This window comes from Protopterus annectens, chromosome 2.part2 (assembly GCF_019279795.1).
Source record: "Protopterus annectens isolate FY-2018-M chromosome 2.part2, PAN1.0, whole genome shotgun sequence".
Classification (NCBI taxonomy): domain Eukaryota; kingdom Metazoa; phylum Chordata; order Ceratodontiformes; family Protopteridae; genus Protopterus; species Protopterus annectens.
The window spans coordinates 1081328560-1081352116 of NC_056730.1; the positions used below are offsets into that span (position 1 = coordinate 1081328560).

General features: G+C 43.4%; 1 protein-coding gene across 4 annotated transcripts in view; it reads right to left on the reverse strand.

Annotated features, from left to right (window-relative positions):
• The window catches only part of YTHDC1 (YTH domain containing 1), a 1387762-nt gene that overhangs the window by 236644 nt on the left and 1127561 nt on the right, over positions 1–23557 (reverse strand). For 2 of the 4 annotated variants that reach the window (XM_044064303.1, XM_044064301.1), the window contains exons 11-13: positions 12431–12467; positions 12305–12344; positions 12155–12217 (exon numbers count right to left, since the gene is read on the reverse strand). In XM_044064303.1, the coding sequence (XP_043920238.1) occupies positions 12155–12217; positions 12305–12344; positions 12431–12467 (140 nt within the window). Of the gene's footprint in view, positions 1–12154; positions 12218–12304; positions 12348–12430; positions 12468–23557 lie in introns of all 4 variants that reach the window. The other 2 variants (XM_044064302.1, XM_044064300.1) reach the window with 1 other exon arrangement.

Below are 23557 nucleotides of genomic sequence, written 5' to 3' on the forward strand. Positions count from 1 at the left end.
GATGGCTTCAAATGGTAGGTCTTTAATTATATAGAAGTCCCAAACTGTACAGTTCTTGATAAGAGGGTAACTATCGAGATTTAACATGTTGTTACTCAGTTTGAAGTTAGGATTTAAATGGACTGGTTGGGCCATCGTTAGGGAGTGTTGCATACCAAGAGATGCTATCAGGTTTTGAAAACCAATAATATTTTTTATTAATATATGGTGAATTTTAAGATCTTTGAGGGTTTTAGGGTTAAGAAAGATAGATGCTCTCGGGTTAATGTTGGATGCACTTGTGTGCATTGTATATTTTTATCCATAAGGGATTCCAGTCATTTTTTGAATGCTGGTAATTAGCTATGTGAACAATACGACTGGCGTTTATTATGTGATAGTAAGTTAGAAAATCTGCAAGGGCCAGCCCCCCTTTTTCTTTGGGAAGAGTTAGTTTAGTGTAACCTATTCTGACATTTTTGGGGTGCCAAATAAATTTCCCCAATGTAGTATTCATTTTTGAAAAGAAAGTGTTTGGGATATTTTGATTAAGGGCGAAGAAGTGGAAAAGAATTTTGGGGAGAATATTCATTTTTATAATAGCTGCTTTTGAGAGGAGACAGGTTTAGATTCTTCCATTTTGTGAGGTCTTCCAAGACTTTAGACCATGTTTTGTACAGATCGTTATTAATTAGTTCTTGTTGGGGATGGGTAAATATTATGCCCAAATATTTAAGTTAATAATTAACTTTGATCTTTGTTTCTGGTATAAAAAATTCTTTGTGACCAAGAGGGTTTAGGGGGAAGATTATTTATTTGCTGGGATTGATGGCGTAAATTTGAGATTTGCGAAAATTTGTTTATAGAGTTTAGAATTTTCTCTAGTTCAGTTGAGGGGAGTTCCAAGTAGATATTTACGTCATCCACGTGTATTTCAATGGTATTTTATATAAGTAAACTGAGCGGTGAAATGTTTTTTGACTTAGCTTTAACAGTAGTACTTCAAGATGCATGTTAAATAAATAAGGAGACAGTGGACATCCCTGTCTTGTACCATTTATTATTTGGATTGGTTTGGAGTTTTTTCTTTTGTTTATGTTTAGAGTAATAGAGGCCTTAATATAAAGGGTTGCAGCCATTTTGATGAATTCATCAGGAATGGAGAAGTGTTTCATGATTTTAAAGAGAAAGTTCAAATTTACCCTGTCAAAAGCTTTTTGGGCATCAACAGAGAGAGCATATTTAGGAGATTTGTCGCGCTTTGTCATACAGGTTATGGCTTCAATGGATAGAGTGTTATCCCAAACATGCCTATTATTCATGAAACCGAGTTGGTCATGAGATAGAATATGCGGTAATACATTTTTTAGTCTATTTGCTAGAATAGAAGATAAAATTTTTATGTCAAGGTTAATTAAAGCAATTGGGCGATAGTCATTGGTGTTGAAGTTATTGATTGATTTTTGAATAAAAATGGTCCTGGAATTATTAATATATAGATCAGATATACCACACTGGGTTATGTGGTTACAGACTTTAAGTAGAATGGGGGCTAGTACCTGATTAAAAGATTTGCAGAATTCTGACACACAGCCGTCCAGGCCTGGGGCTTTACCTGGTTTCAGTTTGTTAATGGCCACAGATATTTCATTCTTGGTTAAGGGCACCCTTAGTAAATTTGTGCGAGTGTCAATTATTGTTGGAAACTGTAATTCATTTAGGAAAGTATCATTAAGACTTTCTGAATCAAGTGCTTGAGGTCCATAAATTTCCTCGTACACTTCTTGAAATACATGTATGATTTCTTCATCTGTGAAGACAGAATGGCCCTTATAGTTAATTTGTTTTATTGTGGTAGGAGGGGGTTTGACATTTATTATCCTTGCCAGAATCTTGGAAGGCGTTTGCGCCCATTCGGCATACTTGTGAATAAGTCTGGACTAGAGAGTATTGATTTAGGTGTAGTTCGTGTAGTTGCTTCTGAATGGTGACCATCTGTTTTTCAATGTCTAAAAAGAACTTAGTTTGCAGCTCCAATTCTAGTTTTCTTAGTTCTGTTTCTAGTGCTAGAGCACGTGATATAGATTGTTTTTTAATTAGTGAGGCTTTTTGAATAAGGGTTCCTCTTAAAGTAGCTTTAGCTGCCGCCCATTGTACGTCTAGGGGTATATCAGATTTTTCAAAGGAGGTAATTGTCTGTGACAGGAATTCTTGGATTTCTCGATGAAGAGTCATATTGTGTTCAAGAGATTTGGATTAACGGACCAGTTTGAAGGGATTCAGTTCTCATAATTAGGTTTGAATTTATTTAAGCTAAGGTTGATTTTGGCATGGCTGGAAATAGTTCTAGGGTCACTGCTATATATCATTTCATAGAAAGAAAAGGATGATGAGATTAAGAAAAAGTCTATCCTGGACCAGGATTTGTGGTAAGCTGAGAAAAATGTGTACTTACTAATAGAGGGGTAATTTCTAAAGCGTTCAAAAGGATCAAACAAGTTAAAATCATCCATTATGTCTCTAATAGTGTTAGTAATACCCATGGGTTGTTAGTTAGTTTTACAGGATCTGTCTAGTTCCGGTCTGATGGTCATTTTCCAGTCTCTGCCGAGGATCATTAGATGGTCATGGAATTTTTCAATGAGGGAGTATATTTCATACAGGAAAGAGGAATGGTGTAAGCAAGATCTATAGACATTTAGTATAAGTACTTCTCTTTTGTAGGACGGGATGGAGCATGTTAGGTAACACCATCTGCCTTCTGAATCCCAGTCAGTGGTTTTTATTGATCCTTTGAAAGACTGTTTAATAATTATTGCTACCCCTTTGGAGGTTGTGCTATTCCCCGCAGCTATTTGTTTTATCCATTTCTTTATAACGTCATTAACCCACTGATACTTTGTCATGTGCATTTCTTGGATAAGAGTAATTTCAAAAGTAGATTTTTGAATTAAGTGGAGTACTAGGTTCTTTTTTCTTTTATTTTGTAAGCCTTTTATGTTCCATGAATCTATCAATACCATTTAGAGAAGTAATTAGTGAGATGATAGGGTCAGGTCCTTATTGTTAGGGTTAGAGGAATTTATGTATACAAGGGTTGTTAGCTTGTAAAGCAATAGGTAACAGGATTGATAGCAGATAAGATTATTTTTTTTTGTTAAGGTAAGTTTATAACAATAGAAAGGAATAGTGACAGCCACCTCTCCCAGACCACTCCCCGTGCTTAACCACATTCTACTTTTATCTGAAAGAGATGAGACTATTTACATAACTATTGTACAAAAAATTCCCAACATTCCAAAATCCAACTTACTACACACACTCAGACTTCTTGCTCTAAAATAACAATGATTAATTGACTGTTTATGTTATAATGACAACCAGCATATGCAGATGGCTCGGACAGCCTATCCTTCTACAGATGGGCAAAATTAGAGTAGCGCTTTTTAATATGATTGTGTGGGTTTGTACACAGTAGTGCCGCACATTAAAGATCAAACAATAATTATGTATCCCAATTATCATTTCAAAACCATAATATATGATACGTTTGGCAACTGGAGGTGCTATGTCTTTTCCTGACTACCACTCCCCCATTATTACGTTTTGTGTCACAGCATATGATAGGCAGCAGCAAGCACCCATCTCTCACCCATTTATTTGTTATGCCAAGATACACCGCTTCAGTCTTGGCCTCACGGTGAATGAACCCCAGAGTGCTATGCCATCTGTGTTATCCCCGCCGCCCTGCCCTGAGTAACATAGCTAGATGCACAAATAAACACCCATATGTGAATAAAAAAACAAAACATACACAAACATGTGGTGTTAAGGATTCACCATTATGGATCAGCTATTTAGTTAAGGGCCAATTTCTATCAAATCTCACATCCAGCTGAGAATGCTCCCTGTGATGGAGACATGTCCTCTGATGCATCCAGGATTATGGGTAGGAACATCTGCGGCAGGGGAGTCATTTAGGTACCAAAACAAAATAGCCCTTCTGACCCAACTCTAAAGCTAAAATCTCATACAGCTTTACTGGATCTGAACTGGGTATTAGTCTCTACATACCTCTGCGAGGATGGGCAAGATACTGCTTGGTAGGCTCAGGCAGCTTTTTCCCACATTTTCCTCAGCCAGACCCCCCCATTCACTAGAGGGGGGGGGGGGACGAAAAACTGCACTACATATAAACAGTGCCATTCTCACATTTCTATATATTGCTTGTGTTTTTTTTTTTAAATACTGCAGTAGCAAACTATGTCTAGTTATTTACAAAATACACTTCATAAATTTTACACACAGTTCTGTTTAAAATCTTGTGAGGTTAACATTACTATACCTAAAGATTCAGAGTTATTTTAATTTTCGCATGCCATTAGCCTGGCTTGTGGTTGAAGAGTTTTGCACCGATTCTCTTGACCAGCTAGGTAACAACCAACATTGATACGTAGAGTGCATGTAGGAAGCCTAAGCCAGTGATTGCCCAAACGAAGTCAGAGAGAGAAAAAAAAATATATTCTACTTATTATTGTGATTAAAACCATTTTTTGGCGCTCATTTCTGATAGCAAGTTGACTCTCCAGAAATGTGCTCATGGAATACGTGGAATAGTTACTCCATCTGTCAAGGCTCTAGAATCTCTATCAGAAGGTGTAGCACTTTTGGCAGCAGTAGCCTTAATGCTCTTTGGTCCTTGGGAAATGGTCTCTGGATCCGCAGTAGGATTCTTGAAGAGGAACCTGCGATAGTCAGGTACTCTGTAATTCATGTCAGGTTTTCTGGGAGCTGGAGGTAAAGTGTCTGGGGACAGGCTAGATTCCAAGAAGGCATCATCTACAATGTCCAGAACAGGAGGGATAGCTAAAAGCCTGTGTTGAGGAAGGATTAAGAATTCCCTAAGCCTCTTTTTGGAGTCATTTCCCAGCGGATATGCTCCCTAAGAGTGTGCAAGGTTTCACCAAAAGAAAAGTCTTCTGGAGGGGAAGCAGAGGGAATGGAATCCTCTGCATCAGAATCCTCATAGGTAGATAAGGGCAAATCATGGTAATCAGAAAAAACTGAAATATTAGAATCCTGATCAGAAGAATCAGAAGGAAAATCAGTTCTAGGTCTTTTAGAGGGGGAAGACTGGCTTCCCCTAATTAAAGTAATAAGGTCTTCAGCCATTCTAAGCATTTATTTTTTTGGCATATGGGCTTAACCTTGCGGTTTGGACGTCGGTTTTCTAGGCGTGGGTCGAGTTTTAGGCCTGGATGAAGAAGATGGCTTTGGTTTAAAATGCAAATCTGTAGGCCTGAATACACTCTCAGAAGCCGGTGCCTGCACAGCGGCTCATACCCATCCAAGGTAGAGACATCTGCAGGTCCCATAGTCGAAGAAGCATCTCGCGGCATACCGGACTCCAAATGGGTCTCAGCAGAGGCCTGTGAATCTGAAGTAGCGGGTATCAGGGGCTGCGAAAGCGCCTCACTGAGTACCGTGGAACTGGTGACAAGCTTAACGGCAGCGTCGACAGTTTTGGACCTATGCGGTCTGCCTCTGTCTTTATCCTTACGTTTTTTTCAGAATATCGGTAGTTGGATGGCTTACTGAAGCTATTTCTGGATAGTTATACCGAGTACTAAAATAATTTGCTGCAAAAATAGACCGACGACAAATAGTTCGGGGGTTGAGTAAGGCACAAAACTGACAGCGAGGGACGTCGTGGTCTGGGCCTAAGCAAGGAATGCAGTACGAATGAAAATCTTTATGAGGTATTTGCTTTCCACAGGAAAGACCATTGTTAACTTTTACTGATATCGGTTAAGAGCAAGAAAAAGGATCCCCAACGGGGTACTTAGCTTTTTTTTTTTTTTTTGAAGACTTCGGTTCTGAAACTCGAAAATGAAGATTTAGGCTGACCGGCACTTGCGAACTGCTTCTGCGTCGGGCACCACGCGGCAAGAAAGACTGATATAATGGCATTGGCTGTATGTTTTATACTCCTTCGACCTGACGTCATGGAAGAAGAGACAGCATCTGACGCAGGAATCCAAGACTCTGGTATTCAGGCCAGCTGAGGGTTACCTGCAAGCAGATAACCCAAATGTAATGACTGCAACAGTGGAACATGAAGAACATCTCCCTGGTTATGAAGTGGAGAAATTCCACTGTTTTGATCTCTGCATTCCCTGTGGCTGTTGTCTGGGGGGGGGGGGTCTACTTCCTCGGGGTGCGGGCTGAACTGACCCGGTGGGAGCAGGAAAGGACCAGTGCTTGGAATGGCAATGCCTGCTGAACCTTGGTGGCTGGACCTGTAAGCAATCCTTAACTGTCTGCATAGATTTAGCTTTTTCTTCCATCTTTTTTAAGACCTCCTCTGCCTTAGTGCCAAATAAGCTGTCTGTGCAAGGGTGCATACAATAATTTAGATTTAACATGGTCTGGCAAGAGCTGTTCCTTAAGCCATGCATGTCTTATAAAGACAGAATCGGCGACTGCTGCCCTGCAAGAAGCTTCTAGGGCATCAAAACCACAGTGTAAGGTATGCTTAGTCACTTGACTTGCAGAATGCATTAACTCTTGTAAATGTTTAGATTCTGCACAAGCAGGAAAGGAAGACATTTTTTGTTTGATGAGTTCCATGGTATGTTGCTGAAATTTTAGCATATGGACCTGGCAATTTAGTGCTCTGATAGCAAGAGTAGCAAAGGTGTATACTTTTTTACCCCATCTATCTAATGTTCGGGAATCCCTATCTGAGGGGGTGGGATTCTTAGCAGAGATTGCTTTAATTCCTTTGGGCCCTTGAGAAATTACCTCAGGGTCAGCAGTAGGGTTTTTGAAAAGAAATGTGTGTGAGTCAGGGACTCTGTAATACCTGTCAAGATTTCTGGGTGCAGGACGGAGGGTGTCAAGAGTCAAACTGGATTCCAGAAAAAAATCCAACATCCAGGACTAGGGGAATGGCCAGGGGTCTGTGCTGTGGAAGATACAAGAATTCTCTGCCTCTTTTTAGACTGAGGGTAGTCCTGAGATTCCCATTGGAAATGCTCCCTTAAGGTGTGAAGGGTTTCCCCAAAGGAATAATCCTCGGGAGGAGAGGCTGAAGGAATGGATTCCTCTGCATCAGAATCCTCGTAAGTAAAGAGGAGTTTGCATGTCTTCATATTCAAATGCATCACAGTCATCAGACTCCTGTTCAGACAAAACTATTGGGGACAGATCTCTTTTCCTTTTGGAAGGGGTAGCTTGGCTTCCCCTGATCAGCACGATAAGGTCTTCCTCCATTTTAAACATCTGAGAATGAGGCAAGGAAGCAGGTGCCTGAGATTGGGTCGTTGGTTTCTTGGGTGTGGTTCGTACTCTGTGCTGTAGAAACTCAGTAGTTTTTGAAAGAACGGTAGACGCGAAAGTAGTCAGTTTGTGACGAGAATCGGTAGTGCGAAGTACTTCCACGAAAGCCGGTGCCTGCTCAGCGGCTCCGGACCAATCAGAGGGTGAGACAACCATAGGATCCTTAGTCGAAGAAGAGTTGTGCGGAATACTGGACTCTGAAAGGGCCTCGGTAGCGGCCTGCAAATCCACAGAAGCGGGCATCAGGGGCTGCAAAAGCGCCTCACTTAGGACCGGAGAGCAGATGACTAGCTTAACAGAAGCATCGTCGGTAGGTTTGGACCTGTGCAGTCTGTCTCTATCTTTATCCTTGCATTTTTTCGGAAGATCTGTTGAGGACTGTAAGCGGAAATATCTAGCTACAATAAAGGCCCGACGTATAGTTCTGGCATTAAAGCACAAAAGCGACAGTGAGGGACGTCGTGGTCTGGGCCTAAGCAAGTGACGCAGTAAGAATGAAAGTCTTGGTGTGTTATTTGCTTTCCACAGGTGAGACAATTGTTAACTTTTTCTGACATCAGTTAGAGGAAGATTCCATGGAAACAGCGGGGACAGGCTGCGCAGCAAAGGGTACCAGTTCTGTCTGGGCCAGTCTGAAGCTATGAAAATGGTCCTTGGTTTTTCCTTCCTTACTTTGAGCAGCACACTAGGGATGAGAGGAAGGGGGGGAAAGGCACAGACCGAGAGGTTTACCCAGGGGAAGGACAGGCATCCACTTTCCAAGCCATGCAGTGATGCTCCCTGGTGCAGAATTTGCTGAGCTGATTGGTGTGGGAGGCAAACAGGTCGACCTCTGGGGTTCCCCAGTTATTAGGAAGAAGGTACTTCTGTTGAGCTGCCACTTGTGTGGGTCCAAAAGATTTCTGCTTAACTGGTCTGCCAGGGAGTTGAGACAGCCTGGTAGGTATTGTGCTAACAGGTGTATTTGCGTGGATGAGGATGTGAGCCAAAGGGTCATGGCTGCAGAGCGGGTAGGAGTGAGTCCCTCCCTGCTTGTTGATGTACCATTTTCACAGTGGTTGCGTCTGTTTTGATCAGGAGAACCCCTGGAGAGAGAAGGGGTATGAAAGCTATCAAGGCCTGCTGCACAGCCATCATCTCTTTTAGACTGATGTGCAGGGGGATCTGCTGTGGGTTCCCAATGGCCCTGTATGCACTTGCCGTCCAGGTGTGCACCCCAAGCATAGTCTGATGCGTCTGTGGTGAGGGTCTGGGTGGCAGGGTGTGGGGAAAAGGGCAGTCCCTTGTGGGAGCAGGCTGTTGCCCACCAAAGAAATTCCTTCTTCAGGCAAGAAATAATAAGTAGAAGAGTTTCCAGATCTTGAGAGTGTTGACACCAAAGGCTCTTTAGGTACCTGAAGTTTCCTCATATGCAGTCTGGCAAATGGAATGAGGAGTATGCAAGAAGCCATGAACCCCAGGGCTTGCAGAATTTTCCTTGTAGAAAGCTGGAGCCTGGTGGCCAGTTGGGAGAAGTAAGCTGACAGGAAATTTTTTTTTTCTCCGGTGTAAGGCATACCATCTGGGATGCTGTGTCCAGACTTGCTCCCAGGACGATTCTCCTTTGGGTGGGTACCCGTTTGGATTTCTTTTAGTTGACTGTGTATCCTAGGGAGGTTAGTAGTTTTTTTTTTTTTTTTTTTTTTTTTACAAAGGCTAGGTCTTTGAGCAGCTTTTCCTCGGTGTCTGTCTGAATAAGGCAGTCGTTTAAGTAGGAGTAAATTTGAATATTTCTTTGTCTGCAAAAGGCAATGGCAGGAGCCAGGCATTTTGTGAAAATTCTGGGAGCAGTAGATAAGCCAAAGGGAAGCGCAGAGAACTGAAAGTGTTGAGATCCTGCTCTGAAGCGGAGATATTTTCTGCAGGACTCCCTGACAGGAATGTGGAGGTAGGCCTCTTTTAGGTCCAGGGTGGCTAGCCTAGCATCCTTGGAGAGCATGGTTAGCAGCTGCTGGAGGGTGAGCAATCTGAATTTTGGAATCACCAGGAAGGTGTTTAGGATGGATAGATCAAAGATGGGGTGCCAGGTGCCCCCTTTTCTGGGCACCAGGAAAAGTCTGGAGGAGAATGTGCAGGAACATGCTCTACTGCTTCCAAGGAAAGCAGGGAATGGATTTGCATTCGGGCCTCTGCCTACTGATTTGGTGGTAGACCTGGGAACCCTTTTGGGATTGGAAAGGTGTGGAAGGAAAATCTGTACCCGAGATACAATGTTCAGAACCCATTGTTCATTGGTAATGGTGGCCCAGGTGCTTGAGTGAAAGGAGAGTTTTCCTCCTAAGGGTATGTGAAGGTGGGCAGAGGCAAGGTCTGGAGGAAAAGAGTCATTGTGAGTTCTTACCATAAGGGGGTGGCTTAGAACTTCCTGGTTTTGAAGTGGAGGTAGTCCACTACTTAGACCTCTGCAACCCCTGGGGCTGCTGTCTGGGGGGTTTGTTTCCACGGGGCCTAGGCTGGCCCTGTTTACTTGGAGCAGGAAAGGACCAGTGCATGGAGGAAAAATGCCCACTGAACCTAGGGGGCTGATCCTATAAGAAATCTTTAACTGTCTGCATAGATTTTGCTTTTTCTTCCATCTTTTTTTAAGACCTCTTCTGCTTTAGTGCCAAATAAGTTATCTTTGTGCAAGGGTGCATCCAACAATTTTGATTTGACATGGTCTGGCAGGGGTTGTTCCTTAAGCCATGCATGTCTTCTACTGACAGATCCAGTGACTGCTGCCCTGCAAGAAGCTTCTAGGGCGTCAAAACCACAGTGCAAAGGGTGTTTAGTTACTTGACTTGCAGAATGCATTAAGTGTTATAAATCTTTAGATTCTGCCCATGCAAGAAAGGAGGACATTTTTTGTTTAAGGAGTTCCAAGGTATGTTGCTGATATTTAAGCATATGGAACTGAGAATTTATTGCCCTGATAGCAAGAGTAGCTGAGGTGTATACTTTTTTAACCCATCTGTCCAGTGCTCGGGAATCCTTGTCTGAGGGGGTGGGATTCTTAGCAGAGATTGCTTTAACCTCTTTTGGCCCTTGAGAAATGACCTCAGGGTCAGCTGCTGGATTTTTAAAAAGATATTTGTGAGCGTCAGGGACTCTGTAGTACCTGTCTGGTTTTCTGGGAACAGGAGGGAGGGCACCTGGAGTCAAGCTGGATTCAAGGAAAACATCATCTACCACATCTAGGACTGGAGGGATGGCTAAGGGTCTGTGTTGTGGAAGATCCAGGAACTCTCCCAGTCTCTTTTTAGACTGCGGGTAGTCTTGACTCTCCCATTGGAAATGCTCCATTAAGGTATGCAGGGTTTCCCCAAAGGAAATATCCTCTTGGGGAGAGACTGAAGGAATGGATTCCTCTGAATCAGAATCCTCATATGTGGAGAGGGGCTGCATGTTTTCATAGTCAGATGCATCGGATTCATCTGACTCTTGCTCAGACAAAACTACTGGAGACAAATCTCTTTTCCTTTTTGAGGGAGTGGCTTGGCTTCCTCTAATCAGCATGATAAGGTCTTCTGCCATTTTAAGCATTTGAGACTGAGGCAAGGGAGCAGTCGCCTGAGAATGGGTAGTCGGCTTCTCGGGTGTGGTTCGACCCCTGGGCCTAAGGAACTCGGTTGTTTTCGAAAGAACGGTAGTCACAAAAGACATCAGTTTATGTCGGGATTCAGTGTTGCGAAGGACTTCCTCAGAAGCCAGTGTCTGCATAGCAGCTCCGGACCCATCCAAGCTAGAAACGACCATAGGATCCTCAGAGGAAGAAGAGTTCTGTTGCACACCGGACTCCGAAAGGGTCTCGGTAGTGGTCTGTGAATTAACTGAAGCGGGCATCAGGGGCTGCGAAAGCGCCTCACTGAGTTCCAGAGGACTGACGACTAGCTAAACGGAAGCATCATTGGAAGGTTTCTTCCTGTGCGGTCTTTTATCTTTACACTTTTTTGGAAGATTTGCTGTCAGATGGCTTACCGAAGCCATATCAGAATTCGAGGACTGTAAATGGAAATATCTGTCTAAAATAAGGGCCAGACGACGAATAGTTCTGGCGTTAAAGCACAGAAGCGACAGCGAGGGACGTCGTGGTCTGGGCCTAGACAAGTGAATCAGTAGGAGTGGAAGTCCTGGTGCGGTATTTGCTTTCTGCAGGCGAGACAATTAACTTTTTCTGACATAGGTTAGTGCAAGAAAAAAGATCCCCAACAGGGTACTTAGCTTTCGAAGACTTCAACTTCAATTTGGAAACAAAAACTCAGGTAGCGGCCGACCGGCTCTAGTGCGAACTGCTTTTGCTTTGGGCTCCACGGCAATAAAGACTGATGTAATGGCGTCGGCTGCCTTCCATTATACCACTGACGATTTGACGTCAGTCTTCAAGCGACAGCAACCGACGCAGAAATACTAAGTCTCTGGTATTCAGGCTGGCAGAGGGCTAACCTGGCAGGGATAACCCAAATGTGATGACTGGAAAAGTTCACGAAGAAAATCAGCTTCACTCTGGAAATGTTTAAAAGCTCCAGAAGTCAAACCGGATGAATGAATGTCATCTGTGCTTCCAGAGTTAATGTATGATACTGCATCAGTGATCAATATAATGAACATTAAAGGATACCAACCTGATGGTCCTGTTCAATACTGATAACAGATGCAAGTGGTTGTGCAGATCAGTGTGCCAACACCATGGCCCAATAAATGAGACTTTCAATAACAAAACTACAGAGACTCCTGAAACACACTGACAGCTCACATGCAAAATTCCTAAAGCCAACACAAATAACATCTTTACTGGGTGAAACTGTAACTAACTTACCATGCCCTGCCAAGGTGGTGGTGGTCCCATATTATGAAATTCTCGCACATAATCATTGTAAGACTTGAAAAGGAAACCATAAAAACATGTAAGTAAAGAAAAAACATGACAATGCAAATAAATACGTACTGCAGTTAAAATTACATTTACCCCATTCAAGAAGACATCTCGGCGAACTCCTGTAAACCTCCTGCTGAAAACAAAATATTACTATTTTTATACCAAGTTTAATAAAACAGAAAATGGTTTTGGACACTAAACGGAGTAGCAACTTACTGGTCTACATCCTGGAATCGTGGATCCTTCATATAACCTATAAAACACAAATGAAAAAAAAAAAAAAACATTTGCTAACAGCTTACTAAACTCTTATTATTCAGTTTACATGCAAAGAATCTAGCGATATGCTCATACAAAAATATTTTTAAATACAAAATATGCATTAAACAAACTGTCAAAATGGACAAACATTATGCAATACAATATAGCATCCTTCAAATCATTTTACCTTCCTGTGACATCCCAAACAGAAATCAGAAAACAAGCAAAATATACTGCTTTTCACAAACCACAGCATATGACAGGTGACAAAACATGAAAAGACAGACACAAAAAGAACCTTAAAAACATTAAAAAATGTGTGCAGCCCTAGAAAGAAATGCACAACAAAATACATATTCACTTAAGTTTTCTTAAAGGAGAGAGGATTCTGATACTCAAATTTGGCAGGGTATATCATCTGAAGGATTAGCTGCCACAGAAGCAAAGTAGCACAGCCAGCAGTTTATAAGTTATGATCTTTAATGCCTTCTTGTCAGCAAAATTGAAGAAAGGAAAGTTGTGTAAAATCTTACCATAACCATAGATGTCCTTCTCTTCCATGTTGCAGTATTAGTATTCACTAGTGGGTTTACCCTTCTTCCCATCAGCTTGTTCACCCAGGTTTCCAAAGCTTTTCCAGTCCCTGATGGTGCGTCAGAAATATGACGTGTTGGCAGGTAAGTGAGTCATAAATGTGATGTCTGCGCGCACCAGTCTTCAGAACCAAGGAGCCCCAGACGGAGCCAGTCCTGATAGCATAACATGTATAGGAGCCAAGGAGAGCAGGGGGGTGGAGGGAGGGAAGGAATACTGCAACATGGAAGGACATCTATGGTTATGGTAAGATTTTACACAACTTTCCTATGTCCTATTCCAATGTTGCAGTATTCACTAGTGAATAAAAAAGCTCACTGGCGGCTGGGAGGTGGTCTGGATGAGGATTCCAGGAATGCATGCTGGACAGCCCTGGCAAATCCTGCTCTGGTCCTGGAGATGTGGTCCAGCTTATAGTGTCTGGTGAAGGTGTGCACAGAGGACCAGATAGCTGCTTCCAGAATGAAGTTAGTATCTAGACATTTAAAGAAAGCTCCAGAGGAGGCCATGGCTCTTGTAGAATGGGCTTTGAAGTTGGCCGTTAGTGCCTTTCCATGATGAGAGTAACAAAAGGAGATGGCCCTAGCAATCCAGGAAGAAATGGTTTGTTTCCCCACAGCTTTCCCCAGAGCCCTGGGGTGGAAGGAAACGAACATCTGGTCTGATTTGCGTATAGACTTGGTCTTATGCAAGCAGAAACAAAGTTGCCTGTGGACATCTTGGGAGTGAAGGACTCTCTCAGTGTCTCCCTGAGGGTTTGGAAAGAAGGTAGGCAGATGAATAGCCTGAAGAGGGGTCATTGACTACTTTGGGAGTGAAGGAGGGATTAATCCTGAGGGTGACCCTGTCCATATGGAAAACTAGGAAGGGTGGGGCAGCCATAAGGGCTTGGAGCTCTGAGACCCTACTGGCTGAAGTCAAAGCTACTAGCAATACTGTTTTCCAAATGCAAAATTTCAAGTCAGCATTGCCAGCTGGTTCAAAGAGTGGTAGGGTGAGTTTTTCCAGCACATAGTTAAGATCCCAGGGGGAAGGTGTCGGTTTTCTGGGGGGTCTTAAGTGTAAAACACCCTTTAGGAACAGCTTGGCTGGAAGTCTGGAAGCTAGTGGAGGCTCCATAGGCAGGCAGGCAGAAATGGCAGACAGGTGTGCTTTTAAAGAGAGTAAGACAGGCCTGTCTTCAGTAGTTCACACAGGTATGACAGAATAAGAGGCAGGTCACTGTCCAGCGGCTCTATCTGTCTTTTGTGACACCAGATAGAAAACCTTCTCCATTTAGAGAGATATGACTTCCTTGTATTTGGTTTCCTGGCCTCCTGCACGACTGAGAGCACTTCCTCACTGTACAGGTGTCTGAAGGGAATAAGAATGCTATCAGCCACAGGGAGAGATGCAGGGATCTCCACTGTGGGTGAATCTGTGTCCCCTGGTGCTGTGTGAGTAGATCCACGGAAGGGGGTAACTTGTGTTGATTGCCCTTGGATAGATGAAGTAGGGGGAACCAGTGCTGTCTTGACCAATAGGGGATCACCAACAAGATTTTTGGTGAGTCCTGTTGAATTTTCAGTAGGACACATTGGATTAGAGGGAAGGGGGGGGTGTACAGGAATCTCCCCATCCAAGACATTAAGAAGGCATCTGTTTGAAGAGCTTTCGGTTGTGAGTTCTGGAGCAACAGCTCTGGAGTTGCCTGTTTGTGGAGGAGGTGAACAGGTTTATCTGTGGAATACCCCACCTGTGTATCAGATCTAGGAATACCTCCCTTGACAGCATCCATTCGTGACTGTCTGAGGAGGTTCTGCTTAAGGAGTCTGCCTGACAATTGTGTTGGGATGGGATGGGATGTAGGCTGCCTAGAGGGATATCCCCTGGGAGACATCCAGATCCCATACCTGTAGGGCTAGCCTGCAGAGGAGGCAGGACTTCATCCCTCCTTGCTTGTTGGGGTATCACATCACTGTGGTGTTGTCTGTGAAGATCTTCAGAATGCCCTTGTTTGAGGAAAGGTTGAAAGGCCTGCAGGCAAGAAGTATGGCTGACATTTCTTTGATGTTGATATGCCATTGTTTGTGATGGTCTGTCCACAAACCTTGCACTGTCCTTGTGTCCAACACTGCCCCCCCCCATCCCAGATCTGATGCGTCTGTGTGCATGATCTGAGAAGGGAAGGGCAATTGTAGGGGAAGACCCAGGTTTAAGGCCACCTGGGCCAGCCAGCACCTCAGCTCTTGGTGGAAGCAAGGGAGAAGTGGGATTCTGAACTCTAGGAGGTGAGAGTGCTGGGCCCACACTGAGAGAAGATACCACTGCATCTTCCTCAAGCCTGCCTGTGGCAGCATGGGAATAGTGGCAGCCATGTGCCCAAGAAGTTTGAGGAATTCCTTCACAGTCAGGGTGGGTGAAAGAAGGGCAGATTGAAGGTGATGGGTCAGGGAAATCATTTTTTTCCTGAGGTAGGAAAGCCATCCTGAGGACTGTTCTGATTCTGCATCCTAGGAAGACAATGTCTTGTGTAGGATTTAGTTTGGATTTGGGGAAATTTATGAGGAACCCTAGAGACTGCAGCAGGAGGTCCTTTATGTGGGCAAGGAGGGTGTCTAGATATGGGAAAATTTGCATACCTCTTGTTCTGCAGTAAGCAATGACTGGGGCTAGACATTTTACAAATATCCTTGGTGCAGTGGAAAGTCCAAAGGGCAAGGCACAGAACTGAAAATGCAAGACGCCTGCTTTGAATCTGAGGAATTTTTTGGAGGATGGTTTTATGGGAATATGTAGATAGACCTCCTTGATGTCCAGGGTCACCATGAAGGCCTGGGGAAGGACGAGGGGATAGAGAATGGGTAGTGTTATCATCCCGAAGGAGGGGACCTTCAGGAATGGGTTGAGGCGGGAATGGTCTAAGATGGGTCTCCATGGTCCCTTCCCTTCTTGGGTAGCAGAAAAAGTCTGGGAGTAAAATCCTTTCCCCTCGAGCAGACAGGGTACGAGTTCTATGGAGCTTTGGAGCAACAGGTTGTTTAGGACCTCGGGAAGGAGGAACCACTGTGAGGGGGGAGGTAGCGGTATAGGAAGTATTTGGGGGGGAGGCCATCCAAGACATGAAGTAACCCTCCTTCAGGATAGACAAAACCCATTTGTCGGATGTCACTAGGGCCCATGCAGGGAGGCAATGAGAGACGGGAGGATAGAGGTATGGTGGGAGGAAGGCATACCTCCCAACCGTACCAAATTACTCGTCCTTTTACTGAGTTTTGGGGTCCAAATAAATGGGTGCCACGATTCCAGAGTGGCACCCCTTCATTTCCGACTTTCCAAGTTTTATTTTTAACCCCCCCCCTGCATTTTTTTTTGAGCCGACGTCATCCCGTGTGCGATGACGTCAGCGCCATCGGGGCTACCAGCTTGTCAGAATTCAGCTCAAGGGCTCCATTGCACACATTTCCAGCTGGCTGGCTCATTTTAAATGCATTTCCATTTCTGCAATCTTAACAACGAGTGCAGCAAACAGTATGGATTCTTTTCTCTTTTGGCTCCATCTGCCAGCAGGGATTAGGCTACAGTGTGGCGGCTGCAAATTCAAATGGATCTTTTCTCTATCTGCTAGGCAGGGGATGGGATGAACCAGGTGAAGAAGATTTGGCTGAAGTAGGAAACATATTTGCTATTATTTATTCTGTGGAGTGTGCGTGTGTGTGTGCGTGTGTCTGTGAAAATGCCCTCAATTTAATACACCTGGTGGACAGAGGTGCTCAGGCTCAAACCCTGTACCTTGGGTGCAGGGTAAAAAGAGCCATCACTTGTGAATTAAAGCCTCATACTTTTTATCTGTTCCTCATAAAATACTACAGTTGTGTACCTACCATAAATGTAGATGTTCGAGTGTATTTACTGTTGCAGTCATTACTCTTGGGTTATCCTGCTGGCAGGCTACCCGCAGTCGGCCAGAATTCCAAAGTCTAGGTCCGGCGTCGGTTGCTGTCACCTCTTCCCTGACGTCAGTGCGCCAGGGGTATAAAAGAAGCAGCAGACGCCATTTTCTTCAGTTTTTCTTGCCCCAGATGTCAGGTGCCCCTAAATTGGAAGGCTGAAAGAATATGCCAATAAAAATACATGCACAAAAATAACATGTCCTTCCTCTACAAGCAAATACACCAAAAAGGTTGTATAGGATAGAGAAGTGTAAATAAGCCCCAGCAAAGAAAAGGGGGATGGTGGGTGGGTAACCTGGAATGCAACAGTGAATACATTCGAACATCTACATTTATGGTAGGTACACAACTGTACTATGCTCATCGTGTTTCACTGTTGCAGTCATTGCTCTTGGGTTGAATCCCAAAGCTGAGGTAGTGTGGCTGGGGTAAATAGGATTAGCAGAGGCTATGAGGCCCTGCAGAGCTGCAGTGGCAAAGCCTGCTCTGGACTTAGAATAAAGAGGTAAGTGGTAGTACTTTGTGAAGGTGTGCACTGAACTCCAAGTTGCAGCCTCTAAGATATCTTTGGTTGGTACTCCTCTGAGGAAGGCTGCTGAAGTGGCTGCTGCTCTGGTGGAATGAGGCCTAATGTCCTTAGGCACTGATTTGCCATGTTGAAAATAGCAGAAACGGATGCAATGGCCTATCCATTTAGAAATAGTCTGTTTTGAGATAGCCTTTCCTTATGAACCTGCAGCATATGACACTAAAAGTTGCACAGTCTTTCTGAAAGCTTTAGTTCTGTCCAAGGAGAATCTTAACTGCCTGTGTACGTCCAAAGAATGCAGAATTTTCTCACCCTTGTTCTGTGGATTAGGATAAAAGGTTGGCAAGTGAATGGTTTGGTTGAGGGCCACACTGGACACCATCTTAGGCATAAATGTAGGGTTCGTCCTCAGAGAAACCCTGTCTGGATGGAAAATGATGAAAGGTTCCACATCCATGAGTGCTTTTAGCTCTGAGACTCGCCTTGCAGAGGTTATTGCTAGGAGCAGAGCTGTTTTCCAGGATAAGAATGTTATATCTGCTGTTGATGCTGGCTCGAAAGGAGGCAGTGTGAGTTTTTCCAAAACATAATTGAGGTCCCAGGCCGGAAATGGTGCTCTCCTTGGAGGCCTAATGTTTTTGGCCCCTCTGAGGCACTGCCTTATTAAAGGATGAGAAAAGATAGGTGGTTCCGTATTGTAATGGGCTGAAATGGCAGAGGCATGAATCTTAATAGATGAGAAAGAAAGGCCTTTGTTTAGCATCTCAGTTAGGTATTGTAAAATCTGAGGGATATTTGGTACACACGTGTCTATGCCTTGTTCCTGGTTCCAAGCAGAGAATCTCTTCCATTTTTCTGCATATGATTTTCTGGTACTGGGCCTCCTGGCCTCCAAGATAACATCCATAACAGCTTTTGAAAGAGGAGTGTTCTGAATGGCTACATTATCCGCCATGCTGCCAGATTTAGGGTCCTGAGTTGGCTGTGCAGGATCTGTTTTGTTGGGTCAGCAAGTGAGAAGTTTGAGGCAGTATCCATGCTGGACCTTGAGACAAGCTCTTCAGGACTGGGTACCAGTGCTGGCGTGGCCAGTCTGGTGCAATCAGTATCATTTATGGCTTCTCTTGTCTGACCTTTAGGAGTACCCTGGGGAGGAGAGGCAATGGGGGAAAGGCATATACTGTTAGATTTTTCCAGCTGAAAGATAGGGCATCCACTTTCCATGCTTGCTTGTGATAAATTCTTGCGCAAAATCTCTGCAATTGGCAGTTGTGAGGGGAGGCAAATACATCTATGGCTGGGCATCCCCATTTCCTTATTATCATGCTGAAGACTTGTGGGTCCAGTTTCCATTCGTGGGGATCCCTGAGGTTTCTGCTTAGTTCGTCTGCCACAGTATTTGTTTTTCCTGGCAGGAATTGTGCTTGCAGGTGAACTTGAAAAGCCAATGTTGTGTCCCATAAGGTCACTGCTTGTCTGCAGAGGGGGTAGGAATGTGTACCTCCCTGTTTATGTACCACATGACCATAGTGTTGTCTGTCTTTATCAGTAATTGCCCTGGATGAAGTAGGTCCTTGAAAGCTGTCAGGGCATTTTGAACAGCTAGCATCTCTTTTTGATTGATAAGAAGATGCATGTGGTTTGCAGGCCATGTGCCCTGAATACATTTTCCTGCCATATGGGCCCCCCAGGCATAATCTGATGCATCCGTTGTCAGTGTTTGTCTGGCTGGGGGTAAACTGAATGGCAGACCCTCACTGTGGTGACAGGCTTTTGCCCACCATCAAAACTCCTGTTGCAGGGAGGGAATGAGTGCAATTATTGTCTCCAGGCTGTGGCAATGTTACGCCCAAACACTTTTTAGATACCATTGTAGTTTCCTCATACGCAGTCTGGCATATGGAATTAGTAGAATGCAGGATGCCATAAAACCCAAGGCCTGCAGGATTTTCCTTGCAGATAAGTGGGTTTTTGTTGCCAAATTCTTGAAGTAAGTAGTCAGTTGCTTTTGTTTGTCTGGCGTGAGATAAGCCATCTGGGCAGTTGTACTCAGGCTTGCACCCAGGAATATTATCTCTTGAGAGGGCACGAGTTTTGATTTCTTTTCGTTTACTGTGTACCCTAGGCCAATTAGTAATCTTTTTACAAACGCCAGATGCTTTAGTAGAATGTCTTTGTTCTCTGCTTGAATTAGGCAGTCGTCCAAGTAGGGGTATATTTGAATTCCTTTTTGTCTGCAAAATGCAATTACTGGTGCCAGGCATTTTGTGAAGACCCTGGGGGCAGTAGATAAGCCAAAGGGCAGTGCAGAGAATTGGTAATGCACTGAGCCAGCTATGAATCTGAGGTGTCTTCTGCAACATTGTCTGATTGGTACATGCAGGTATGCCTCTTTTAGGTCCAAAGTTACGAGCCAAGCTTTCTTGCCCAGCATGGGCAGTAGCTGCTGTAGAGTCAACATCTTGAATTTTGGAACCTCCAAAAACGTATTTAGTATAGACAGGTCCAGTATTGGCCTCCAGGTTTTGTCCTTTCTGGGTACTAGGAAAAGTCTGGAGTAAAATCCTTGCCCCTGCTCTTGTTTTGGTACATGCTGAATGGCCCTCATATCCATGAGGGCTATAATTTGTTTTTGTGCGTCTGCCCATTGATTGTGTGGCAGGTCTGGCATACCTTATGACCTTGGTAGAGTGTGAAAATGGAACCTGTAGCCTTGGGACACTATGTTCAGGACCCATTTGTCTTGGGTAATCCTTTGCCAATTTGATGAAAAAAGTGCTATTTTCCCCCCTAAGGTGACTGCCAAAAGAAAAGTGCTTGGATCTGGTAGAGGAAAGTCATTGGGACTGTTTCCTGAAAGGCTGTGATTTGTTTTCTCCACTTTTGGAGGTAGGAGCACCCCACTGTTTAGGCCTGTATGAGCCTTGGGGCTGAGATCTGCCTCTGGGACACCTGTATCTGCCTCTTTGTGGTCTGTCTGATGCTGGAAAGGACCAAGTTTTAGAAGGCCAGTTTCTGCTAAACCTGGGTGGCTGTACCTGTAAGAAATCCTTGACTGTTTGCATGGATTTTGCTTTATCCTCCATTTTTTTTCAACACCTCTTCTGCTTTAGAACCAAACAAAGTATCATGTTGTAATGGTGAATCTAATAATTTTGCTTTAACATGATCAGGCAGATTTTGTTCTTTTAACCAAGCATGCCTTCTAATAACAGAACTTGTAACAGCGGCCCTGCAAGAGGTCTCCAGAGAATCATAACCACATTGCAAAGTATGCTTTCCCACTTGTTCAGCTGCATGCAATAAATCCTGCAATTCCTTGATCTCTGAACATTCAGAATTTGTCAACATTTTCTGTTTAAGCAGTGACATTAAATATTGCTGATATTTAAGCATATGAAACTGACAATTTAAAGCCCTTACGGCCAGGGTTGCAGAAGTGTAGACATTTTTCCCCCATCTGTCTAGAGACCTGGAATCCCTATCAGAGGGGACAGGATTTTTTGCAGTGGAAGCTTTAACCCCTTTGGGACCCTGAGACATAGTTTCTGGGTCAGCAGTGGGGTTTTTATACAGGAATTTATGAGAATCCGGGACCCTGTAGTATATGACTGGCTTAGCAGGTGCAGGGGTAGAGAGTCTGGGGACAGGCCGGACTCTGAAAATACATCATCTACAATGTCTAGAACAGGTGGAATAGCAAGGGATCTGTGCTGAGGAAGTAGCAGAAAGTCTCCGAGTCTTTTCTTAGATTCAGAATAATCTTGGCTCTCCCAGTGGGAATGTTCCCTCATGGTATGCAGGGTTTCCCCAAAAGAATAATCCTCAGGAGGAGAGGCTGAAGGAATGGATTCTTCAGCATCAGAATCCTCATAGGGAAGCATGGAGTAATCCTGTTCAGAAGAGGAATCAGAGGAAACAGAAACCTGATCAGAAGAATCATACTCTGTCTTTTGCCTAGGCCTCTTATCAGGAGGGGGATGGGAGCCCCTGATCAAAGTAATTAGGACTTTGGTCATTTTAAGCATCTGTTTTTTAGGCATGGAAGTCCGAGTAGGAGAATGCTGTACTTGTTCCTTTGTCTTTAGTGCTGCTTTAGTCTGTCTTTGAAGCTGAAGATGGCTTGATATATAGTTGTGTAGGTCTGAAGACACCCTCAGAAGCCGAAGCCTGCTCATTGGCTCCGGACCCATCTGAGGGAATGATTTCCGAGTGTCCAATACCTTGAGTATCCAGAGGTCCAGTCATCTCCACATGGGAGTCGGAAGTGGCCTGTGGCTCTGAGGTAGCAGGCGCCAGGGGCTGCGAAAGCGCCTCACTGAGAACCGGCGACTGGCCTAGCAGAGGCTTCGTCGTCGGTTTTGGACCTCGGATGCCTATCTTTTTCCTTATCCTTGCGTTTTTTGTGAACTTTGGTTGCCGGTTGATCCGACGGCATTATCCAATTAAATCTTCGGCCAAAGTAATGGAATGCAAAATCGAACAGACACTTGATAGTGCGTTGGTTAAATCTGGCACAAAACCGACATCTAGCAACGTTATAATCAGGGCCTAGGCAAGGAATACAGTAAGAGTGAAAATCCTTATGAGGTATTTGCTTCCTACAAGAAATACAATTGTTAACTTTTTCTGACATTGGTCTGGAGCAAGAAAAAAGTTTCCCCAACGGGGTACTTAGCTTTAATGAAGACTTCGGATCTGAAATTTGTATTTGAAAATCTCAGGAGTCAGCCGACCGGCACTTGCGAACTGCTTTTGCTTCGGGCACAGCGTGGCAAGAAAGACTGAAGAAAATGGCATCGGCTGCTTCTTTTATACCCCTGGCGACAGCAACCGACGCCAGACCTAGACTGGAAGTCTGCGGGTAGCCTGCCAGCAGGATAACCCAAGAGTAATGACTGCAACAGTGAAACACGACGAACATCTGTGACTTTCAGGATTGTGGCAAATCACTGAAGGATTGAATTCACTAAATAATGACAGGCATTTGAATTTCAGACTTCATATTCTTCAGAAACTAAATGGTAACACAAAACCTTTTATTCTAGCAGTTTTCTAAGTTTAAAAGAACGGTATTTGAAATTTATCCCTATTTTGGGGCTGTATTTCCCCATTACTGGCTTTGTCCAGGTTTTTTGTGCTAAGAGGTTGAGACTGAAGCTATGGTGAGAAGTGAGAACTGAATTCACTAAATGAAATGATAGCCATTTAAGTTTCGGTCTTCCTATCTTTCAGGAAACTGCTGACTTGGCATAGTGGTATGTTGCTCTGACTATAGTGCACAGGGTCCTGGGTTAAAGACTTGGCAGTGAAATGCATTGTGGTAACACAATTTATTCTAACAACTTTCCAAAATGTTTGTACCCCCCCCCCCAAAAAAAAAAAACAAAAAAAAAAACTGAAATTGAAAATAAGTGTAAGAAGCCTATGGCTTACACTACTATCATTTTATATATATATATATATATATATATATATATATATAAATATATATATATATATATATATATATATATATATATATAAATATATATATATATATATATATATATATATATATATATATATATATATATATATATATATATATATATATATATATATATATATATATATATATATATATATATAAATATATATATATATATATATATATATATATATATATATATATATATAGATATATATAGATATGGAGAGAGAGAGAGAGAGACCGATATACACATACATACATATATAGTGTGGAAGTAGACTTTTATGATGGACATGTTCTGAATTGGGCAGTTTTGTCATTACTGGTTCAGGCATTTTGCTTCATTGCCTACTGGAAAAATGTTCAAACAATACGTTTAAAATGCGCTCTAAGTGTGCTGTATTATACAAGGACTATAATTTAATAAAGTCAGGAAGGTGTATCAAAGAACACATGTATGTTTCTTGTTTTGTGTGCAAGAGGCCAATGATTTGAAAACAGCCCAAAGATAATCTTCATCCACCACTGGTCAGATGCATTTTCTGTGGATGTGG